The sequence below is a fragment of the Trachemys scripta genome, chromosome 3 (assembly GCF_013100865.1).
Source record: "Trachemys scripta elegans isolate TJP31775 chromosome 3, CAS_Tse_1.0, whole genome shotgun sequence".
NCBI classification, from domain to species: domain Eukaryota; kingdom Metazoa; phylum Chordata; order Testudines; family Emydidae; genus Trachemys; species Trachemys scripta.
Genome location: NC_048300.1, coordinates 186,102,106 through 186,122,991, shown reverse-complemented (window position 1 = coordinate 186,122,991; position 20,886 = coordinate 186,102,106). Strand labels below are relative to the sequence as shown.

Genomic DNA, 20,886 nt, shown 5'->3' with positions numbered 1-20,886 from the left:
GTGAAGCGGGGAGTCAGCCCGTGGCGAGTTCAGGCGCCTGGGCAGGGGAAGAATGATTCGGGGCTAGGCCTGGTCAGCACACGGCTGGCCTGCTACCCCCTGGCCACACAAGAGTCAAGAGGCACCGCCCTGGGCTCTCGCACCATCCAACAGGGGCAGTCAGGTGGGCCCCAGGGCGGGAGCTACAGGAGAGGAGGCCTGGCCAAGCCCAACCCCCAGGAGACTTGTTTGTGAAATGGAGCGTAGAGTAGAGTAGTCCCGCCCCGCCCCGCCCCGCCCCCTTCAGGAGCCAGGGGGCGGGTTACTGACTCCGGCTCCGCCTCTATGAGTCTCCGGGGCTGTGGGGGGGAAGGCACGCGCCCGCCCCATTGCATTCTGGGCGCTGTAGTTTTCCATTACGAGGAGTCCGTTACCAGATCACAGAGCTGCACGCAGGCGGCTAGAGTGCCGCTAGGGGGCATAGGAACGACGAAGGGTGGGGTAGAGCGTCTAAGAGCCCCGAGACTGGGTGCTACGACTCAGTCCCACTCCGGCCGGAGCTGGGACCTCGGTCTGCGGGGGCCAGCGCGAGCCAGCGCCGCCATTTCACCCGCTGGGAGCCGGGCCCAGCAGCCGCTCGGGTAAGAGGAGCCGCTGGCGGACAGGCGCCCCGATGTCCGACCGGTCCCGAGGGCGCGGCGTGGGCGCGTGGGGGGCGGGGGCAGGAAGGCGCGAGGAGGAAAACGGGGTAATGGGCCCGAGTGGGAGGGAAGCGGGGCGGAAGGGAAATGATGGGAGGGAAAGCAGTGCGGGCGGGCCCACGAAGGGGTGGGGAACAGAAGCCGGGCGGGCGGAGAAAGTGGTGTGGGCGGGCCGGACGGTGTGGGCGTGTAGTTCTGGGTGGGAGGTGCCAGGAGAGAGGAAACCCCTCCCACTGCCTGCCCACCCCCTGCTGTGGGGGGTGAGGGGGCTACAAATCTGACCGTCCCTGCCAACTCCCCCTGATGCCGCAAGGGGTATAGGTGCAGTGGGGGTGGCCTACTTCAGGGTACAGCCGGACAGCTAGTAGCCCCGCGATGCAGGACCAGGGCGAGGGGTGTATCTCACTCAGCACGTGGGCTCTGTCACCACCGCCCCAGCACCTACAGTCTGAGAAAGCGCTTGTGGGAAAGAGTCTTCCTTGCTAGCAGACAGCTCGTTCCCAAGATAATAACAGTGCCTCATTGTAGGCACATGGACCAGGATCCTTGCTGTAGGACAGGGAAGGTGTGTTATTGCCTGCTGTTCACAGATGCATGGGGAAATGGAGGCAGAGAGATGTAAAGACTGATACTGTCAAACATAACCAGAAGTCCTTGTGGCACCTTAGAGACTAACATTTATTTGGGCATAAGCTTTCATGGGCTACAGCCCACTTCATCAGATGCATGAAGTGAAAAATACAGGAGCAGGTATAAATACATGAAAGGATGGGGGTTGCTTTACTAAGTGTGAGGTCAGTCTACCGAGATAAATCAATTAACAGCAGGATACCAAGGGAGGAAAAATAACTTTTGAAGTGGTAAGAGAGTGACCCATTACAGACAGTCGACAAGAAGGTGTGAGTAACAGTAGGGAGAAATTAGGATTGGGGAAATTAAGTTAGGTTTTGTAATGACCCAACCACTCCTAGTCTTTATTCAGGCCTAAATTTATATTAGGTGGGAGATCACTGTGCAGCTCCCCTCGGGACACAGACTCAGCAGACTGTATGCATCCGATGAAATGGGTTTTAGCCCACGAAAGCTGATGCTCAAATAAATTTGTTAGTTTTTAAGGTGCCACAAGTACTCCTCGTTCTTTTTGCTGATACAGACTAACACGGCTACCACTCTGAGACTCAGCAGTGAGTCATACCCATGCCCTGATACACCGTAAGGACCAGGCCTGCCTCAGAAACACCCCAGGGCCCTTCCCCTCTGTGCCAGGTGCATCAGGTGGGGGTAGACAGGGTCAGCAAGGCAGGATCCAAGTGTGGAGGGGGCTTAGTGTGGGGGAATCCAGGTGTAGGTTGAAAGGGTTTGGTGTGGGCAATCTGGGTGTGGGCGGCTCAGTGGGGGTATCCGAGTGTGGGGGGATCTGGATGCACGGGGGCTTGTTGGGTGGTTCTGGGTGCAGTGGTAATGGGACTCCGCAGGGGGTCCAGGTCAAGGTGGTTTGGGTTCAGCGGGGGGTGAGGCTCTGCGGGAGGGTCTGGGTATGAGGGGGTCTGGATGCACAGAGGTTGGGCTGATGCGGGAGCAGCTCCCTGTACAGGGATCCCTACCCCTGCAGCTGAGGAGTGATGGGTGCAGGAAGCGGGGTGCGGGGAGGGAGTTTGCAGAGCTTCCTTCAGCTAGGGGAGAAATCTGGGGGTGGGTCTCTCTGTGCCGCTATAGTGTTTTAAATGTAGGCAAGCCCTAGGAATATTGTGTAACAAATCATTAAGGGCCCAGTGTTCCCTCCAGCAACACAAGTGAACAAGACTCACATTGGGTGGCCCCCTAAGTAAAAGAGTGGTGCAAAAGCGGGGAGCACCAGCTTCATGACATCCTGTCCTAAAGCTGCACTGTGGTAGATCTTTCTGGTAGTCTTTGGGAGCTTGCTAGTAATGTGGCTTTAACTCTTCTTGTTTTTACCTAGTAAATATACCATCAAATTATAAATAAAATACATTACTTTCCTAATATTAGTTTTACATGCAAGCAATTGCAGTAATTGCTGCACAGATGCTATATGATCACAAATGAGAGGAGAGTTGGTCCATGCAATTGCGAATGAGAGGGGTGGTGAGCCATGAGACAGTCTCTGTTTACACTGAAAAAGTTTGAGAACTACTAATCTATGCAATTAGAGTGCAAGGAAAGATGGCTTTGTTATTAAAGCACAGAAGAACTAGTTTCCATTTCCATCTCTGTCACAGATTTCTGCTGTGGCCTTGTGCAAGGCACTAATGGATTTTCACAGATGATGAACACCTACTTGCTTTGGGCAATGCAGATGCTTGGCACCACTGAAAATCAGGCCACAAACCTTACAGCCTGTTTCCTCATCTATAAGATGGAGACTGTAATGCCTACCTCAGAAGTGCTATCGTGAGGTTAAATCCATTAATTATTATATAGAGGATTGCTTTACCCTGAGAGATCTTTCCTGGTTTGTTTAACGGTCCTGTTTGCGTTGGTCTCTGTAGACAAATGAAAAAGTAAAATAAAAAAAAAAAGCAGTGCCTTGTAGAAAAATCTCCAAGACTGCACACTGAGTGCATTTTGTCATACAGCTTGCAATGACTTTAATATACACTATCAAACATCACGTTTGTAAAAATGTCTTTACTTGTGACACATGAGAGTATTAAAACTGAATTAATTGAACACCTTTTATTAGTTTTGTATTCCACTCAGCTTGCACACAAGAAAGAGGCTAATTTTTGTTTTTGTTTCTTGAAGACGTTTAAAACATGGTGTTTTATTGGTCGTGTTCACAGCTGTATGTTGAACCACAATATTTTTGCCAACACCCCAATATTTTTGCCTCCCTACTTTCTTTTACACAGTTGGTCTGTTGATAGGAGTAACCGTATTGTGGGTGATGTTGACACTACTAGCCAATCAGAGCCCGCTATAACCAATTCAAAATTACACTGAGGCACAAAGCCAGGACAAGAGCTGACTGGACCAGAGAGCCCAACCAGGAATCTCTGCTGCTGCCTCTCCTCTTATGGGGAGCAGTGTAAGAGAGCCACTGACTTCTGCCCCTGCAAAGGGAAGAGGAAGGTGGGTGGTTGCTGAGCAACCCCTTCAGCAAACTTCCTTTGCTTGCTGGAGTGGAGAATGGTGCTCCCAGCTGTCTGGAAGAGCAGTGACCCTTAGCTGGCTGTCTAAAAGTGTGAGTGCATGGCCTGGCACCATGCAGAGTGCTGACCTCAGGCTGGGGGAAAGTGGGCCACAATGACCAAGCTGAGTTCAGCCTTCCAGCTCCCACATTAGAATTCAAACAGGCGCAATTGACTGACCCTTCTCTAGTTAAACCATGGGCGATTATACTGTTTTTAACCTCTGAGGAGGAAGCAAAGCAGGCCTCCTTTGGCTGTCTGACTTGCAGGGGAACTCACAGTGTAGGAAGAGAATTGTGCAGGCTGGGAAAACCCTGGTCAGGAGGGAGATGCGGGTCTCCATCCAGGAGAGGTGAAGACTGGGGTCTGGAAGCCTGAGAGCGAGTGTCCTTGCTTGACCACAGAAGGGTAATACAGGTGCAGGTGCCCTGAACTATGACAGGTGGAGTTTAATGAGAATATCAACACTGCCCCCAGGATAGATACAAATACTAGAAAATGTACTGAAACGAACAATGCTGCATTGGCCCGAAGATATACATTAGATGACTTAGTGGTTTTTTTCCCCATCTCCGACTTACCTGATACAATATAATTCATTTAACTGCAGAGTTGTGATCAAAGTCTCTAGACTAATGTATCACTTGTTTTTAATAATTACAGATGCCTCTCACTAGAAAAAAATGGAGCTGGGAAAAGGAAAACTTCTGAGAACTGGCCTTAATGCTTTGTATCAGGCAATCCACCCTGTGCATGGTATTGCTTGGACGGATGGGAAGCAAGTGATACTGACTGCTTTACACCTTCATAATGGAGAACCAAAGTTTGGTGACTCGAGTGTTATTGGTCAGTTTGAACATGTTCATGGACTTTACTGGGGCCCATATGCTACAGACACCACGACTCTGCTTGCTGTTCAGCATAAAAAGCACATCACTATTTGGCAGCTGAGCTATAACATTTCAGAAAGGAATAAACTCTTGGTTTCTCAGATTTGCGAAACTGGTGAGCCATTTCCAGTGCTTCCCCAGGGCTGTGTGTGGCATCCAAAGAAAGAGATCTTGGCTGTGCTTACTACACGGGATGCCTCAGTCTTACACTCGGTTCGTCGCAACAACTCCAGAATTAAAGCCGATATAAAAGGTAGTGGTCTCATCCACTGCGCTTGTTGGACTAAGGAAGGCAATCGCTTAGTAGTTGCTATAGGCAGTGCCCTTCATTCCTATATATGGGATGATGCTCAGAAAACTTTAAATTCTTGCGTGTTTTGCCCTGTATTTGATGTGGGAGGCTACATCTGTGCTGTAGAAGCTACTTTGGATTCCCAAGTTGCTGTTGCTACTGAGCTTCCGTTAGATAAGATCTGTGGCTTAAATTCAGGTATTGCATTTGAAGTCCCAGCTGGTGGTGAAACAAATTCTTTTCCTTCACCGTCTACTGTATTATGTGGTGATGAAGAGTTCTCCATAGATGTGGGGGGGAAATCACTAGACTCAGAAAAATCTGTGCCCATTGTTTCAGTACCTTCTCCTTCATCAGCTCCTGTGGATCTAACCCATATCCTTTCCAGCAAACAAAGACTTAGTTCCAGTCCTCTCATCCATCTTAGGCACAAGGACTACCTAACAGGAAGCGGCCAGGACTCTTCACACCTGATCTTGGTGACTTTTGAAAGAAAGGTTACCACTACCAGAAAAGTCAGCATCCCAGGCATTCTGGTCCCCGACATAATGGCTTTTGATCATAAAACTCATACTGTGTCAGTAGCCTCCAATACTTGTAACATTATTTTGGTCTATTCTTTGACTTCATCCCATTTACCCAATATTCAACAAATTCAGCTTGAGAAAAGTGAAAGACCAAAGGGCTTATGCTTCCTAACCGATAAATTGTTATTGATTTTAGTTGGAAAGCAGAAATTCACTGACCCTGCATTTCTGCCATCTTCAAGGTCAGACAAGTATGTCATCCGTTTGATGATCAAAGAAATAATATTTGAAGAGGGTTCTTCAGCATCTGCAGGAACAAGTGGTAGCTCCAGTTTGAATGCCTTTTTGAACATACCTGTGAAAAGAGAGCCACCAGAAATTCTCTATACAGAAGTTCATCCTCTAAGCAGCGGACTCCTGATACCAGGTCATGCTATTATTCAATCTCCTAGTAGCAGAAGAAAACTTATTGAAGAAATTAAAAGCCCTACTTATGAGCAACGCCTGTTGTCAAGTGTGAAAGACATCGAAGAAAAAAAGATTTCCATGGATTTTCCTCCAGCTCTGGAAACTTTGGATGCTGAACCAATTAATCGATCATTGGCCCTACATGGGCTTAGAACACCTACTGCATTTTCTAACAGACCAGCATCTCCAAAAGGGCAGGCAGATGTAGTTCCAGAAATTTCAAATTCTCCTAAAAATAACATTCTGCTAGATGAAAAAGAAGCAAGTTATTTATCTAAGAACATAGAAAAATTATGTGGCAATTTTACAGAAGTACAGCATCACCTTTCTGAGCTAACAGAACTTCTAAAATCCAGGAAGAAATTTCTTCCAGCATACCCGTCTTCTCAGGAGCCCTCTTTTATTAACATCACTTGTCAGGTAAGTTTAATGCTGAAAGCTCAGTGTAAAATCTGTTTGTGGCCATATATTTTAAGATTATAGATATCTTTAAAATGTATAGTTCTGCAAGAGTCTCGTTCCAGATTATGCCCAGTAAGGCCCCAATCCTGCAAACAGTTATTCATGTGCTGAACTTTACATGTGAGAAATCCCATTACGTTCAGTTAGGTTTAATTAGGGCCTTAATTTCTATGTGGTATAATAAGGATTGGGACTTTAATTCCTATGCAGAAGAGATGTTTTACCAGCTTGTATACCAGTCCCTATCTATGGTCATGGTGCTAACAGAATTGTCTCTCAGATTTTGCTGATATGAAATAAAAAAAGATTAAAATATTTGATATCTCATGAGATTTTAAACTAAAAATATTGCCATTTCACAAGTATATTGCTTCAGTGTTTTTCATCCATACTTTATTTTCATCACTGGTGCACGTAGTGCACATAGGGCCATATTTTAAAAAAGAAGCGAAGATAATGTTATCGTTTAACTATTAATAGGGTTCAATTTATGCCAACAATGGTTCCATTATTCTGGAGATTTTAAACAATGTAAATTATATGATTTCCCTATTAACGAGTGTCTGCTACTCATTACCCCCATCTTCTCACTTATGCTAATATCCTACAGCCAGATCCAGGCCCCTGCATCTTTGTGGATTCCCATTTACTTCACTGCATGGGTCCCCATATACCGATTCAGTTACAGGATCAGGGCCTTCTGATGAAGTTCTATTAAGTTCTAGTGCTCTTTCCATATTTAAAAAGAAATGCTTTTCGTATCTAAAAATTCTAGGCAATTAAACCTACTCCCACTTTTAGTCGCTACCCTCATTAATTTTTTAAGAGTTTAAACAGTTGTTGGAATCCAAGACCAAAGATTTACCGTATCTATCTGAAATTGAAATCTAGCCAGTTGAGTTATACCTATGCAAAGGGGTTGCACAAGTTTAATTAAGTGTACAATGTGTCCTGTAGATGCTTCTTCACATATAATTTTGTGAAAAGGAAAGAACTTAGTCTGCCCTTCAGATCACAGGTTTAGTGTGAAACCTAACAGTTAGAAAATACAACTTTTTACCAGTAAAATGAGTATATTTACTATGGAAATCATTGACACAATAAACATGGATCACCACAATATCATGATTAGAGTCAATTGCTACTCAGATTCATCCAAACCTAGGCTATGTGAGCACTGCCAGATTGCAGATTTAAGGAATGCCAACGATAAAGGAATGATTTTTTCTTCTTTCCTCTTCCCCAACCCCAGGCAATGAAATGGCTTTGTGGGACAGTGGTAGCTAGATAAACAACTCCTGTGCACCTCCCAGCTCCCCCATGAAATGTAACTGAACTGTTTTTTCAGTATGGGTCCTTTGACAGCACAGAAGAGGGGACAAGATTCGCCTCATAATGTTTGCCCTGACAGAGACATTAAGGGTTCTCAGGGAATTCTTATAAGTGCCCTGGCTATTTTATTTAGGATATAGTTACATTCGCTCACAGTATATAGCCTTGATAGTATCAGAGGGGTAGCCGTGTTAGTTTGGATCTGTAAAAAGCAACAGAGAGTCCTGTGGCACCTTTAAAACTAACATCTGTTAGTCTTAAAGGTACCACAGGACTCTCCATAGCCTTGATAATGACTTATCTTCTGGCTAGATTTAAAAACCCATTCACGTGCCATGTGGGGGAGACATTCTGAAGACTGTATTTGGGCAGTGGTACTTAAGGTAGACTAGCACTAGACTACATTCAGTCTTAGAGAGTGCGGGGGGGAAGGGGGGTTTACACACTCCATTAATAAACAAATAAATTCATGAGGTTTTTAAAAAGTCGGTGAAAACAATTGCTTGGGTGTAAACATTTTTTCCCCTAGGGTATGTACTGCACAAGCCTTGTTGCATTTGAAGAAGAAAGGGAAACTGACTGTAAATAAAGTCAGTTTAGTTACAAAAAGGCATACATTTAAAGTTTCCAATAAACAAATATTAACAAATACAGCAACAAAAAATTGGACTAAGTGAGGATGAATTCTTACCACTGGTTCCATGTCAGCCATGTGGCCTGATCTCTCATCCTCCATCCACATGCACACTAACCTTATATTGTAGTTACTTTGATACCATTGCTCACTGATGTTTTCATCATAAGTAAAGGGATTTCAGACCATAACCCTTGCAAACTAGTTGGTCCAGACAAATGTAGTATGTGATTTTTGCAAGTGGTACTATTGTTGAAAACAAATCTGTGTGATGGTGTTTTGATGAAACTGTCCTATTTTAATAGCTCTGTAACTAAAACACACTCAGCTATACCTAATGGTTTCTTCCTTGTATCTACAGAAGCAGCTTTCTGGAAGTGGGATAGATGAAAGGCGAGCTGTTATTCTATGTGATGGTAAACTCCGTCTAAGTATAGTTCAGCAGATTTTCAGTCTCTCTCTCGTTGAAATGCAGCATGGTAAGTTCTGTTCATCCAATACAATGAAGTTCAGATATGTGACATTCTCAATTTGCATTAGCAACAAATACAGTCTTATTTAGAAAAAAGACAAGGTGTAAAACAATGAAAAGATATTAAAAATACCCAATTTATGTTCTTGTATTAAAATTAGTTCCTTTTTACCTAAAATCTAGATTTCCTGTCCAATTTGCCTTTGTTTAGCTAACAGGTGGAGGTGCAGGAAAATCATATTTATCCCATTTTTTTACTCAGACTTTGTAGCTTTTACAAAGAGAATTCTGACTGACAGGTCTGGTTGTCTGAAATAATCATTTCTTAGAATCCCTGTTCAGTATTTTAACCTGTCAGGTTCATCATCTACTCTCATATAACCAAATTTTGTCTTTTTTTTTTTTAACACTGCAAAGGCAGATTTGGGGATTTTGTTATGCTTATTTTTCTGATTGATTTCTCCAGCCATTGTCAATCTTATATTATTGTTTTTTTTTTCTTCTCTGCCATTATCCAATCACCTCACACATACCCCCCCATCCAACCTGATGTTTTGTTTGTGGCAAAGATATAAAAGATACATCTTTGAGATATGAAATGTTTCTCTGTTGGAAATGTTCTGTACAGTATTTTCCAACAACTAGAGTTTAACACCTGCAGGAAAAGTCCATTGGCATGTCGCTGTGCACAGCTCTTAAAGACAGAGGCTGCTGCTTCATACTTTCAGAAGAACTGACTTTTCAGATACATGGTGGTTAGAGTTCAGATATGTTTTATATTCCTATGACTAGATAAAATCATTGTGCATCATTCACCAGTGTCTACATTCTAGGAAAGATTATTAATACAATTTTGTTATTACAGCATATAGCACCTTTAATACTGAGAGATTTAAAAAAATCTTTATACTGTATAAAAAGTTATTTCTTCAGTCACCACTGAAATGCAGCCACCTCTCTGGTGAAACATGGTGATTAGTGAACAGCACACAGTGACGCACACAGATGTTTATGCCAAGTCCACTAGGGAAAAGCAGACAAATTTTGGAAATGCAGCATCTAATTACTAAACTGAAATTTGTCCAGGACAGTGAGATTAACGTAACTTCTTTTACAAGAAGGCCCATGGAATCTTTAATGATCACCAGTGGCTAGGGCCTCTATTTTTTATGTCTTATCAAAAAGGCATGATTAGTTATATTGTCTAAAGTTCTTTTTTTTTTAGTAGAAAAAAATCATGGTTTTTGTCATTTTTTAAATGAACATAAGTAATATTACTGGCTACATTACTCATACTAGTAGTAATATCTTCAAATGCCTGAATTATAAAGTGAGGTTCAAATGAGGTATTAAGCATAAGATTAAAGTTCATTTGCTTTTAATAATCTTCTTGTGACATTTCTTGCAATGTGTTACATAATAGAAGTAAATGGAGCAGCTGGGAAATGTGCTTACTGAATTCACTTTTTTTTTTTCAAACCAGTTTTATTTTGTGATTGCAAAAGTGATGAGATAAAATATGAGAAGACTTGCTTATTGGATGTGAAAATTAGCAAAAGTATACACCTCTAATCCAGTAACACTTTTACAGTTTGAAAGCATGTAGGTAGTGTAACACTAATAAGAATACTACATGAAATAGCAACAGGCCCAGAGATTTAGGACTTGAAGAATTTTTCCCTTCTAAAATTATTTAAATTCATTATATTGAAACCATATGGCTAGAAGCAGCATATATATGTGCACGTGCATAAACAAGCTCTCTGTTGGTTTTTATTAAATTAATTTGAAATTTTCTTTTAAACCTAAGAACTGAAATGAAAAGCTTAGTACATTATGTGCACATCTTATGGGTGTTTATGTAACACCTTATAAAATAAATCTTTATGGAAATGTCTAAGCATATCATAGTATCTAATAAAAATACTTTGTGGAATCTTTGAGCTACTGGTCATATTTGTCACTGCCAGTGTAGGTAGGGAAATCTTTAGTCATGTTTAAATACTAACATTGCTTTCAAAATCACTAGTTACATACAGTAAATGATTGTTTCACTAGTATTGCCATATCCAATTTGAATTGGATGGGGCGGGTGATGAAATTGCTCTGTAAAGATTTATGAATTCTGTTTGTTGACCTGATTGCTACGCTGTTTAAGAACATAAGAATGGCCATATTGGGTCAGACCGATGGTTCATATAGCTCATTATCCTGTCTTTCAACAGTGGACAGCACCAGATGCTTCAGAGGGAATGAACAGAACAGGGCAATTATCGAGTGAACCATCCCCTGTAGTCTAGTCCCAGGATCTGGCAGTCAGAGCTTTAGGAACACCCAGAGCATGGGGTTGCATCCATGACTATCTTGGCTAATAGCCATTAATGGCTCTGTCCTGGGTTTTTTTTTAACCCAGTTATACTTTTGGCTTTCACAACATCCCCTAGGAATGAGTTACTCCTGGGGGAATTCTGCACCACTGCGCAATTTGCACAGAATTAACGTTCTGCGCAGAATTTCCTTTTTTTTCCTCATAGAAATGTGCTGCTGGCTGCCACTAGGAGCTGCTGGACAGAGCAGAGCCCTGGCTTGCAAATAGCAGACACTGCTGGGGGGAGGGGCAGGGAGAGCTGGAGAGTTCCCGGCAGCTGCAGTTCCTGGCATGCCCTGGAGGAAGGAGGCAGCATGCAGGAAATGCACTACAAGCCCAGGACCCAGCATCAGTCTGTTTCTCTCTCTGGATTTCTGGGTGGTAGGGGGTGCTAGTGTCTGGGCTGGGGCGGTGCCCTGCAGTTGGGCTCCGGGGAGTTTGGGGTGTGGGTGTCTGGCTGGAGATGCCCTGCAGCTGGGCTCTGTGGGGGAGGGGTTGAGAATGTCTGGGCTGGGGGTGCCCTGCAGCTGGGCTCGGGGGGACGGGGTGTGTGTGTGTTTGGGCTGGGGGGCGTTCCACAAGTGGGCTCTTGGGGAAGGGAGTGTGGGTGTCTGGCCCCTCAGCTGGGCTCTGGGGAGTAAGGGGCAGAGAAACAGGAACTGGGTTGTCAGGCTCTGGGGAAGAGGGGACAGAGAAACAGGAACTGGCTTGTCATAGGGGTTTCTTTAATTCTCTACTCCAGGGGAGATTTTTTTTGTTGTCTGTATTGTTGAAGAATTTTTGCATAGTTGCTGACAGGTATTTTGAAATAAATTACCAAAATAATTGAAATGGGTGTGATTATATAGTGTTATTTAGACAAATAAAATATGCAGAATTTTGCAGATTTTTTAATTTTTTGGTAGAGAATTTTTAATTTTTTGGCACAGAATTCGCTCAGGAATAAATGAGTTCCACAGGTTGACCATGCGTTGTGTGAAGAAGTACTTCCTTATGTTTGTTTTAAACCTTCTGCCCAGTAATTTCGTTGGGCGACCCCTGATTCTTGTGTTACGTGATGGGATACATAACGCTTCCTTAATGCACTTTCTCCACACTATTTATGATATTCATAGACCTCTATCATATCCCCCCTTAGTAGTCTCCTTTCTAAGCTCAACAGCCCCTATCTTTTTAACCTCTGTTCAAATGGAAGCTGTTCCATACCCTTAAGCAGTTTTTGTTGCCCTTCTCTCCACAGACACCCCCAAGGGAGGAATTATAGGTGCCAAACCCGGTCAGACCTGCTTGGTAACCACAGTTGATACAAAGAGCACTATAGCTCATGTCCTGGTGTAAGAGTGGGAGAATTGTAGAATTCCACCCAGGGACAGATAAATGCAAAAGGCCTGACAACAGAGGGGCTGCACTCAGAGCGACCAGAAGGCTAGCCCTTTATCCAGGATGGGGCTTTGATGCCAAATTGGGGGTTGAGTTAGGTTTTACTTAAAATATTAACTCAAATGTCAAGACTATAGTGTGCAGTTGATCTTATTTAGCTCTGTTGGCAGTAAATTTTGGCTTGACCTCTGAATATTTCATTTGAACAGGAGACCAGAAAAGAAGAAAAAGGCACGTCTGCATCTCAGTGTTCAGAATTTCATTCCCATTCCTAATCTGAAATTGTGTCATGATATATGTGTTGTAGCTGTGGCTTCTGGTGGGAAAGTTGGTCTGAGAGAACTGGCTTTTGCCCAGCTGTTGTCTGATTTTCAGTCAGTAGCATTTTACACAACAATACATGTTTTTTCTTTCAGAGAAAATCCAATTTATCTCACCTCTAGGCTTAGCTAGAAAAAACAGTAAACATTCTTTTCTTGTTAAATTCAATTTTCAGATTTTCTGTTGCATCAAAGGGTCAGTATTTGGTAATATTATTTATGCCTAAAATATACTGAGTTGCAAAAAAAAGTATTGTTAATAAATAGATATTTTAATGTTCTCATAGGTTCAACCTGGATTGTTCTCACAACTGACAGTGAAGGCTTTGTTCCATTAACATTCGGATCCATGCAGGAGATAATCATAAGAGATGCCAGTTCAAAAGGCTATAGCACCCATTCTTCCAAAACTTTGGATATCATCAGTTCTACAGAAGGGTATAGACCCATTTCTTCAGAAAGTCTGGATATCACTAGTTCTTTGGAAGTCTTAAGAGAACATTCTTCTAAAAGTCTAGACACCAGCAGCTCTTCAGAACAGTCAACCAGTAAAACGTAATTTTGAATTACGATGATATTAGCTGCTATAGTTGGACAGTTTTTAAATCATTGTCACACAGGACGGGCTCCTTTATATAACTGTCTGTATATTATAATTGATACGTCTGTTGAGTTTTTCTTGTAACTAGATCTTATACAATTTTGTTGGGTTCATCACTCGATAAATCTTCTCTCTTATTTATTTGGCCCTCTTTACACCAAGTTTGGAAACTAGCACTCTTTTACTGAGCGATATGTGTTTTAAACTTTTTTTTTTTTTTTTGCTAGAAATCATAGACCAGGCTTTGTGTCTGTGGCTGGACATCTGGCTTTCTACAAGGTTCAGAAAAAGGGCTTCCTTACCATCTTGCCTCTGATTTGTTTATGGTTTTAAATTACAGCAGAACTCACAGAATAAAAAAATGAGTAGACAGTTCTGCCTTTTCTTTTCTTTATTGGAGACAAAAAAAACCCCCAAACTGGTGGTCAGATCCTGAAGTCCTCAGTTTTTATTCAGAAACTCTGAAGACAAGTTGTCTTATCTAGGCAAGAAAATTTTATACCTCTTCTCCAACAGTGTTGTTAATGGTATAAGCACCAGCATAACAGGCATATTTGGGCACCAGCATTGGGCATATTTATCACGTCATGAAAACTGGAGCCCTTTTCGTGCTAGCACTTGCATCTGTACTAGCACTCGTATAGTTATTATGTTTGTGGAAAGCAGGTACAAATGTTTCTAGGGTTGGCTTGTAAACAGTGAGTCTGAGACATGTACTATTTCACTCCTATCCCAAAATCAGCCCTTTGAACCATATGTGACACGGTATTGCAATGCCACAACAATGTTAGCAGATGGTAACTAAGTACAGACACTCCCCAGCTTATGCAAGACCCAACTTACACAAATTCACAGTTATGGAAAAAGTTCCATAAGCCAGAAATAGGATTTTCGAATTACACAATTGTTCCGTTCCAGAAAGCCTTGTATAAGTTGGGGGACGTCTGTACGTTGAGAAGTAATTTTTCAGTCACTTATGGTAGGGTTTTGTGGTTTGGCTTGTTTTATTACTCCTAAACATAGCAAATATTCACATACAAAATTTGGAAACTTTTTCTAGTTGTTTTCAAATTAGAAGGGACCACAAAAATGTGTCGTCTTGTTCTCTTAGCCCTTGTACCTGCTGATGTGACCTTGAAAATGTGACCCATGCAGCTACGTCTGCCTGAACTAGCAGGGAACCTAAGACCATATTGTACCTTTAAGAGGTGTGGACTACCATTTTCATCTCAATGAGAGATTAATTTAGGTGTGCAATGAGGATTCTTTAAATGTCAACATTATTAACTGTTTCCCTGCTCCTCAAAGCATGTAAGAAAGGAAAGAGGCAATCATATTATGAAGATCTGTACCACTTACTAATAGCAGCCTCAAATTTTGACACCATGAGTAGGTGGATCTGGAACATACCAGTTTTTTTTCCCCTCCTGGAACAAAAAGGAACTGAGCCCAGCAAGGCATCTGAGTCATTTCAAGGGGGAGCCAAGCCCTAAAAGTCCAGCAAGCCATCCAAGCAGCATTGTGGGGAAGCCGCACCTGAGAATCCTAGCAAAGCCCACAATATATTCAGATCCCACTGAGTGGGAGCCAAATCCAAGGAACCCAATGACCATGTCTGATCAAGATTTGGAACATCTATTACAAGAGTATTACCATCTTCCCCACCCTCAATTTGCCCTTTGCCTTCTACCCTGTCTTTATTCTTCTGTATAAGCCTTGGAAAATTTGTTGGGGTACAGCAATGGCCATCACCTTTATATGGTTATGTTAAATTAATAAGGATTTAGAACTAGTCAAGTTTGTTGCTCAATGTCAGACTTTCTCCTTCAAATAGGGACTGATTCTTTATTCTCTTGCAAACAATACAGCAATTTAAAATACACTGTTGTTAACAAATCATAGAATGTCCAGTTGGACGGGACCTCGGGAGGTCATCTAGTCCAACCCCCTGCTCAAAGCAGGACCAATCCCCAGGCAGATTTTTGCCCTATATCCCTAAATGGCCCCCCTCAAGGATTGAACTCACAACCCTGGGCTTAGCAGGCCAATGCTCAAACCACTGAGCTATTCCTCCCCCCTAAAGACACACATTTCTAAGAACTTAGTAAATAGTTTACCACCTGACCAGGGACTTGAACCCTGGACCCTCAGATTAAAAGTCTGATGGGCTACCAACTGACCTAGCCAGGCTCACAAATTGAGCTAGCCAGGCTCACAAATCAGTTTTAGTGTTCATGGACAAGGCATATATATTGTTAAAGTCTAAACACAATCCTATTACTACACTATTTTCAGGTTAAAAATTGACTATGAAGAAAATATGTAAGAGCCTGTTCCTGTAGGCTTTGATCTATTGTTGCATATAAAAACCGTGTGCAGGCAGAGATTTTACGTGTCAACCCAGTTAGATTAGGAGTGTGCTAAAGAGGATTGCAAGCTTCTCTGTAAATAAGGTTCCAGGATTTCTACCTATAAAATTAAATACTTTAATCTAGTAAACAACATACTGCTCTTTTAGAAGATCACCTGCTGTGCAAAAAGGAATCAAAATGCACTAGTGAGCACTGATTCCTTGGACACCTCCAAAGTTGTTTAACCAAAAAGTCAGATGAATTATTCACCTAATCTAGAACAAATGTAAGCAACTCAAAACCTCAACACTGGGTGCATGTTAGAAGTGTGCTGTAGTCAAGTACAGTGTCATATAAAAGTTGTCAATGGTACAGAGGTCCTAAGCCATGAGGTTCTGAGCCAGATCCAAACATCACAGTAGCTTGGAGATGTTATAAGGGAGGGTTGAGTGATGCAAGAAATATCCTTCTCACTGGGGGAGGAAGTTTCAGATCATTTACATGTCTTACACGACGGGTGGGAGTTGATCCTGTGGCTAAACATATACCAGTACCTGAAATACTAATTAGCTATATACTTCGTTGAATAATGTCATATTCACATACACCTCTACCCCGATATAACACAAATTCGGATATAACACGGTAAAGCAGCGCTCCAGGCGGGCAGGGCTGCGCACTCCGGCGGATCAAAGCAAGTTTGATATAACACGGTTTCACCTATAACGCAGTAAGATTTTTTGGCCCCCATGGACAGCGTTATATAGGCGTAGGGGTGTATTTGTTGTTTCTGAGTGACAGCAGTGTGCTTGGTGCTTTCAAACATAGAAGTTATAGTTTCCTCCACTTTAAGAGTTTACAATCTAACTACCTCCACCCTGCTAGGCACTGCATGGACAGATCCCTGAAGTCAATGGAGCTCTGCACAGGCACTGGGATCTACCTGTATGGAACATATTGCAGGAGCAGCAACTTAAATCAGACAAATATCAGAGGGGAGCTGTGTTAGTCTGGATCTGTTAAAAGCGACAAAGAGTCCTGTGGCACCTTATAGACTAACAGACGTATTGGAGCATAAGCTTTCGTGGGTGAATACTGACAAAGTGGGTATTCACCCATGAAAGCTTATGCTCCGATACATCTGTTAGTCTATAAGGTGCCACAGGACTCTGTCACTTTTTAAATCAGACAATCAATACAATTCAGCCATTCTACAGCTATTAACAGTACAATCAGAGCATTATGGCAAAAAAAAAATAATGAATTTGGAATAAGTTCACTGGAAATCTCAAAAGTATTAAATCCTTGGATTTATAGGATTGGTGATTAATTGTCCTGAATGCAGGAAAGCGTATAAATCCATAATCCTCTTCTCAACTAAGCTTGAATGTAACAAAGGTCCAAACAACTGAAACTTTATAAATTAGGAGTTGCAGTCATGAGACCTTAAATATCAACAATGAAGACAATTTTAAAAGGACATTGTCTTGTTCCTTCTTTGACATCTTTTATAAATTTTTTCAGCTTGTACACAGCACAGCTGCCAATGTACTGTATACGAATAGTATCTGAAATAAATATAGCTATAGAGTAACTGCTGCAGCTATTACACTAAAAAATTCAAAGTTATTTGTCATCTACCGGTAACTCATCACCTAGAACTGAAGCCCATGTGAAAAACGAAAGGCACTGTTGTCCACAGGCTTAAAGCATGGGACTGGTTAGGCTTATTAAATGGTTGTGACACGCTAAAGGAGTGCAAAGTATTATTATTGCATTAATAGGCAACAAATAAAATACCCCAACAGGTATTTAAACAAAATGTTTAAAAATAATTTCATTGAAAACAAGAACACATTTTCCCCCATACACATTCTTTTGAAAAACTAATTCCTTCTAGACCCTCCCTCATGTGAATAAAAACAAGATAAAACGAATGTAAAACTTACTTGAGACATCATACCTCACACTTACTCTGGAATTCACTTTCTCTATTGGCTTGATCCAGCCTGTGGTGGTTATCCTTCAGGGCATGTTTCAAATCCTATTCTAGCAGGAGTTCGCTTGAGTTGGTGGATCTGAATTTAAATTTACATTAATATGTGGGAGTTTTTTTTAATCCTTTTGCCATCTCTGTCATAGGCATTTCTAATATGTCCACCAATATAGGCAGCCGGAGTTGACACTGTGACAGTGAGTTGTGTTTTATGTTCGACATACATGCGCCTAGAAGTGGTGATACATGTAGTTTATACAAGAAAATAAGTAAAGTATTGAGATTACTGTAATTTCACTAAAACTTCAAGACAGATGTATTGTTGCTGTTGGGGACAATCCTGTTTATGTCAAGAAATGCACAGAAGGTGGGTGCCAGGATCTCTTTGAAATTTTATTAAAAAGTAATCTTCAGTTATTTCCATATATGTGTATGGGGTGAGAGGTTATTGCATTTTCTTTTATCTAAGATTTCTGAAGGCTCCTTATTGAATATGAAGTCCTAGGAGAATGTGTACTCAGCAGGTGCCTTTGAAAAAGAGATCCTGAGCATTAAATGAATTTTGCAGTCTCAAATCACAGTTAATCTTCTGTTTCCCCAAAATGTTTTCAAAATAAGTGAAAAATTAATAAGCCAGATAATAATGCAAACTTCCATATATCCATTGTATCTCACAATATTGCAAGCTCCATAACAACTGTTAAAAAACAATAACTGGATTTAACATTTCTGAACAGAACAAAATTCCTCTAAAACTAAGGCTTACTGAAATGCAAAGATACAGCTAAAGCTGCTGTTAAATGGATTATCATTCACCCCTAGAAAGGAACTAGCCTTAGATAACAGATTTCCTCTTAGCTTCCTAACAGCTTTTCCAACCCTAAGGAAACGAATCTTAGGAAATACCTTTCAAGAAGGGTTCCATTAGAGTAGTACAACTACTGTACTCACACTGTAGCTTCAAGTGCAGACATTACTTCATTGGCCATAGACCAATATAATCTTCAGCCATGGGTAGTTCATATTCAAGCTAAAGATTCTTTACTAAAAATTATCCTTCAGCCAGAGTCATTATCCGTGCCCCTCACAGGCACTTTCTTCCAACACTAGGATACATTTTCTGTAAATGAAATGCAAATAATACCCAGTGGTAGCTCTGACCACAGATAAAACTCTGGACAGAGCACAAGATGTTTTCTTTTCAAACCTTAAAAGGGAAAAGCGCCTTCCTGCTATAGGTCCCAATTCAGCAAAATAATTAAGCCTGTGGAGAGACCAACTGAAGTCAATGAGACTACTCACATGCTTAAAGTAAGGCACATACTTAAGCACTTAAGCCGTGATCGCGATTGGCGGCAGCAATCGAGAAGAAAAAAAAAAAGCCGCGATCGGCAGCGGCAGTTCAGCGGCAGGTCCTTCGCTCCTAGAGGGAGTGAGGGACCTGCCGCCCCCGAATTGCCACAGGTGCCGCCCCTCTCCCTCGGCCGCCCCAAGCACCTGCTTGTTAAACTGGTGCCTGGAGCCGGCCCTGAATCTGAGGCTTGGTTTTTCACTTGTGTGGCTCACAACATATGGAGAGTTGGCAGCTTGGGAGTTCGGAAGAAGCAGCGGCTTCAGTCAATTGGGGATGCGTATGCCGTTTTTGCAGGGGTCAGCAGCACCCATTGTGCTCAGTTAAGGAGCAGTGTTGAGGGGCTCCTAGGGGAACCATAACCAGGTTGGCTGGAGAAGAGTTAACTACAACATGAAGCCTCGAGTGCAAATACGCAGGGCTCAGGCACAAGCTTCCAAGATATATATCCTACATTTTACATTGTTTCCCTGGCAACTCCCCAAATGTTCTTCTTTATTCCCCCACATTCGCGCCTCTCCCCCAGAAGATCATACATTGTACCAATCAGCTATTTGGCTGGCTGAAAAGCATGTGGATTGCTCCCTTCGTTATAGATCTCAGCACTCCCCACTGCAGCACGTTAGGTGGCCATTAAGCCACCTTACCTGACCAACAGTCCATGGTGTTATATTTCATCACATATACTAAGTGCCATGTCCTTATGGGCCCTCCGTGTGAGAGCACCATAATGCTAACCATTGGGATGGGATCCGCTGTTTCTACTACACCATATGTCTGCTACAGGAAGAGGGGGCGGAAATGGGTTAATAACAGTGCTGCTATTTATTACAAGTATTTATTTATATTGCACTTTAAAGAGGGTGTTTGGAAGTCTGAGCCCCAGAGACAGAACGCTTGTTTTTGTAAGAAACTTCTTTTAAACAAACAAAACCAAAAGATGAGACTGGAGCAGAAAATTAAAATCCCCGCCTCTTTACATAATGGGCTTGTACAAGGCTCTCTGCTCCTGGCCTCCAGTCAAGCCCATTTCTGCCTTCTTTTGTGCCATCAGGGCTGGCTCCCTCTCCATCCATAGTTCTGCTGTTAGCCTGGCCCTAGATTTCCTTTCCTGTCACCTGCTTTTCCACCTCTTTTTTTTAAATAAATAAAGGCCACACCACTCACATCACCGAGTTGAGAACCGCAGTTCCCCCCACGAGTCTACCTCCATGGGACCAGATATGCTGCTGTACCAGCCTTATGAGTGTGCTGGATCTGCTAAGCAGGGACTATAACTCCCATCAGCCTCCCCTCCCCCCTCCTGGACTGGTAAGGGGAAAGGTCCTGCACCAGTAAGTAGCTGGTGCTGTTTTGAAAGCAGCAGTTGCAGAGCTAGCAAGGAGCAACAGCGAAGCTGGATGCAGAGGCTGCAGGGTAAGTCAGGAGCTGCGGGGAAGCTGAAGACGGAAAAGATTCCCTGGGAACTGTATGCACAGCCGCGTGAATGCCAGCTGGTGCAGGTCTCCGGGGGACTAATGGGAGAGCAGCAGTGGCTTGGCTGGGACCCCCGCATTGCGGGAGGCTAGGCCTGAGCACCTGGGGGGCCAGACCATGGTCCCGCCCCCTGC

At 42.6% G+C, this 20,886-nt stretch overlaps 1 protein-coding gene and 1 non-coding gene across 3 annotated transcripts; one reads left to right on the top strand and one right to left on the bottom strand.

Moving 5' to 3' along the window:
• The first annotated feature begins 381 nt into the window (after positions 1 to 381).
• On the top strand, positions 382 to 13,953 carry LOC117875350 (WD repeat and coiled-coil-containing protein-like). 2 transcript variants are annotated; one of them, XM_034766606.1, is made up of 4 exons: positions 382 to 620; positions 4,496 to 6,429; positions 8,799 to 8,916; positions 13,265 to 13,953. In XM_034766606.1, the coding sequence occupies exons 2-4, from the start codon at positions 4,516 to 4,518 to the stop codon at positions 13,534 to 13,536; spliced, it is 2,304 nt and encodes a 767-aa protein (XP_034622497.1). In that variant the 5' UTR covers positions 382 to 620; positions 4,496 to 4,515; the 3' UTR covers positions 13,537 to 13,953. The 2 variants fall into 2 exon arrangements, with proteins under 2 accessions (XP_034622497.1, XP_034622498.1); XM_034766607.1 differs by lacking the exon at positions 382 to 620 and adding an exon at positions 2,971 to 3,092.
• Positions 13,954 to 15,695: 1,742 nt separating this feature from the next.
• TRNAK-UUU lies at positions 15,696 to 15,768 on the bottom strand. The gene has a single exon. It is a non-coding gene; the product is annotated as a tRNA-Lys (tRNA).
• Positions 15,769 to 20,886: the final 5,118 nt, after the last annotated feature.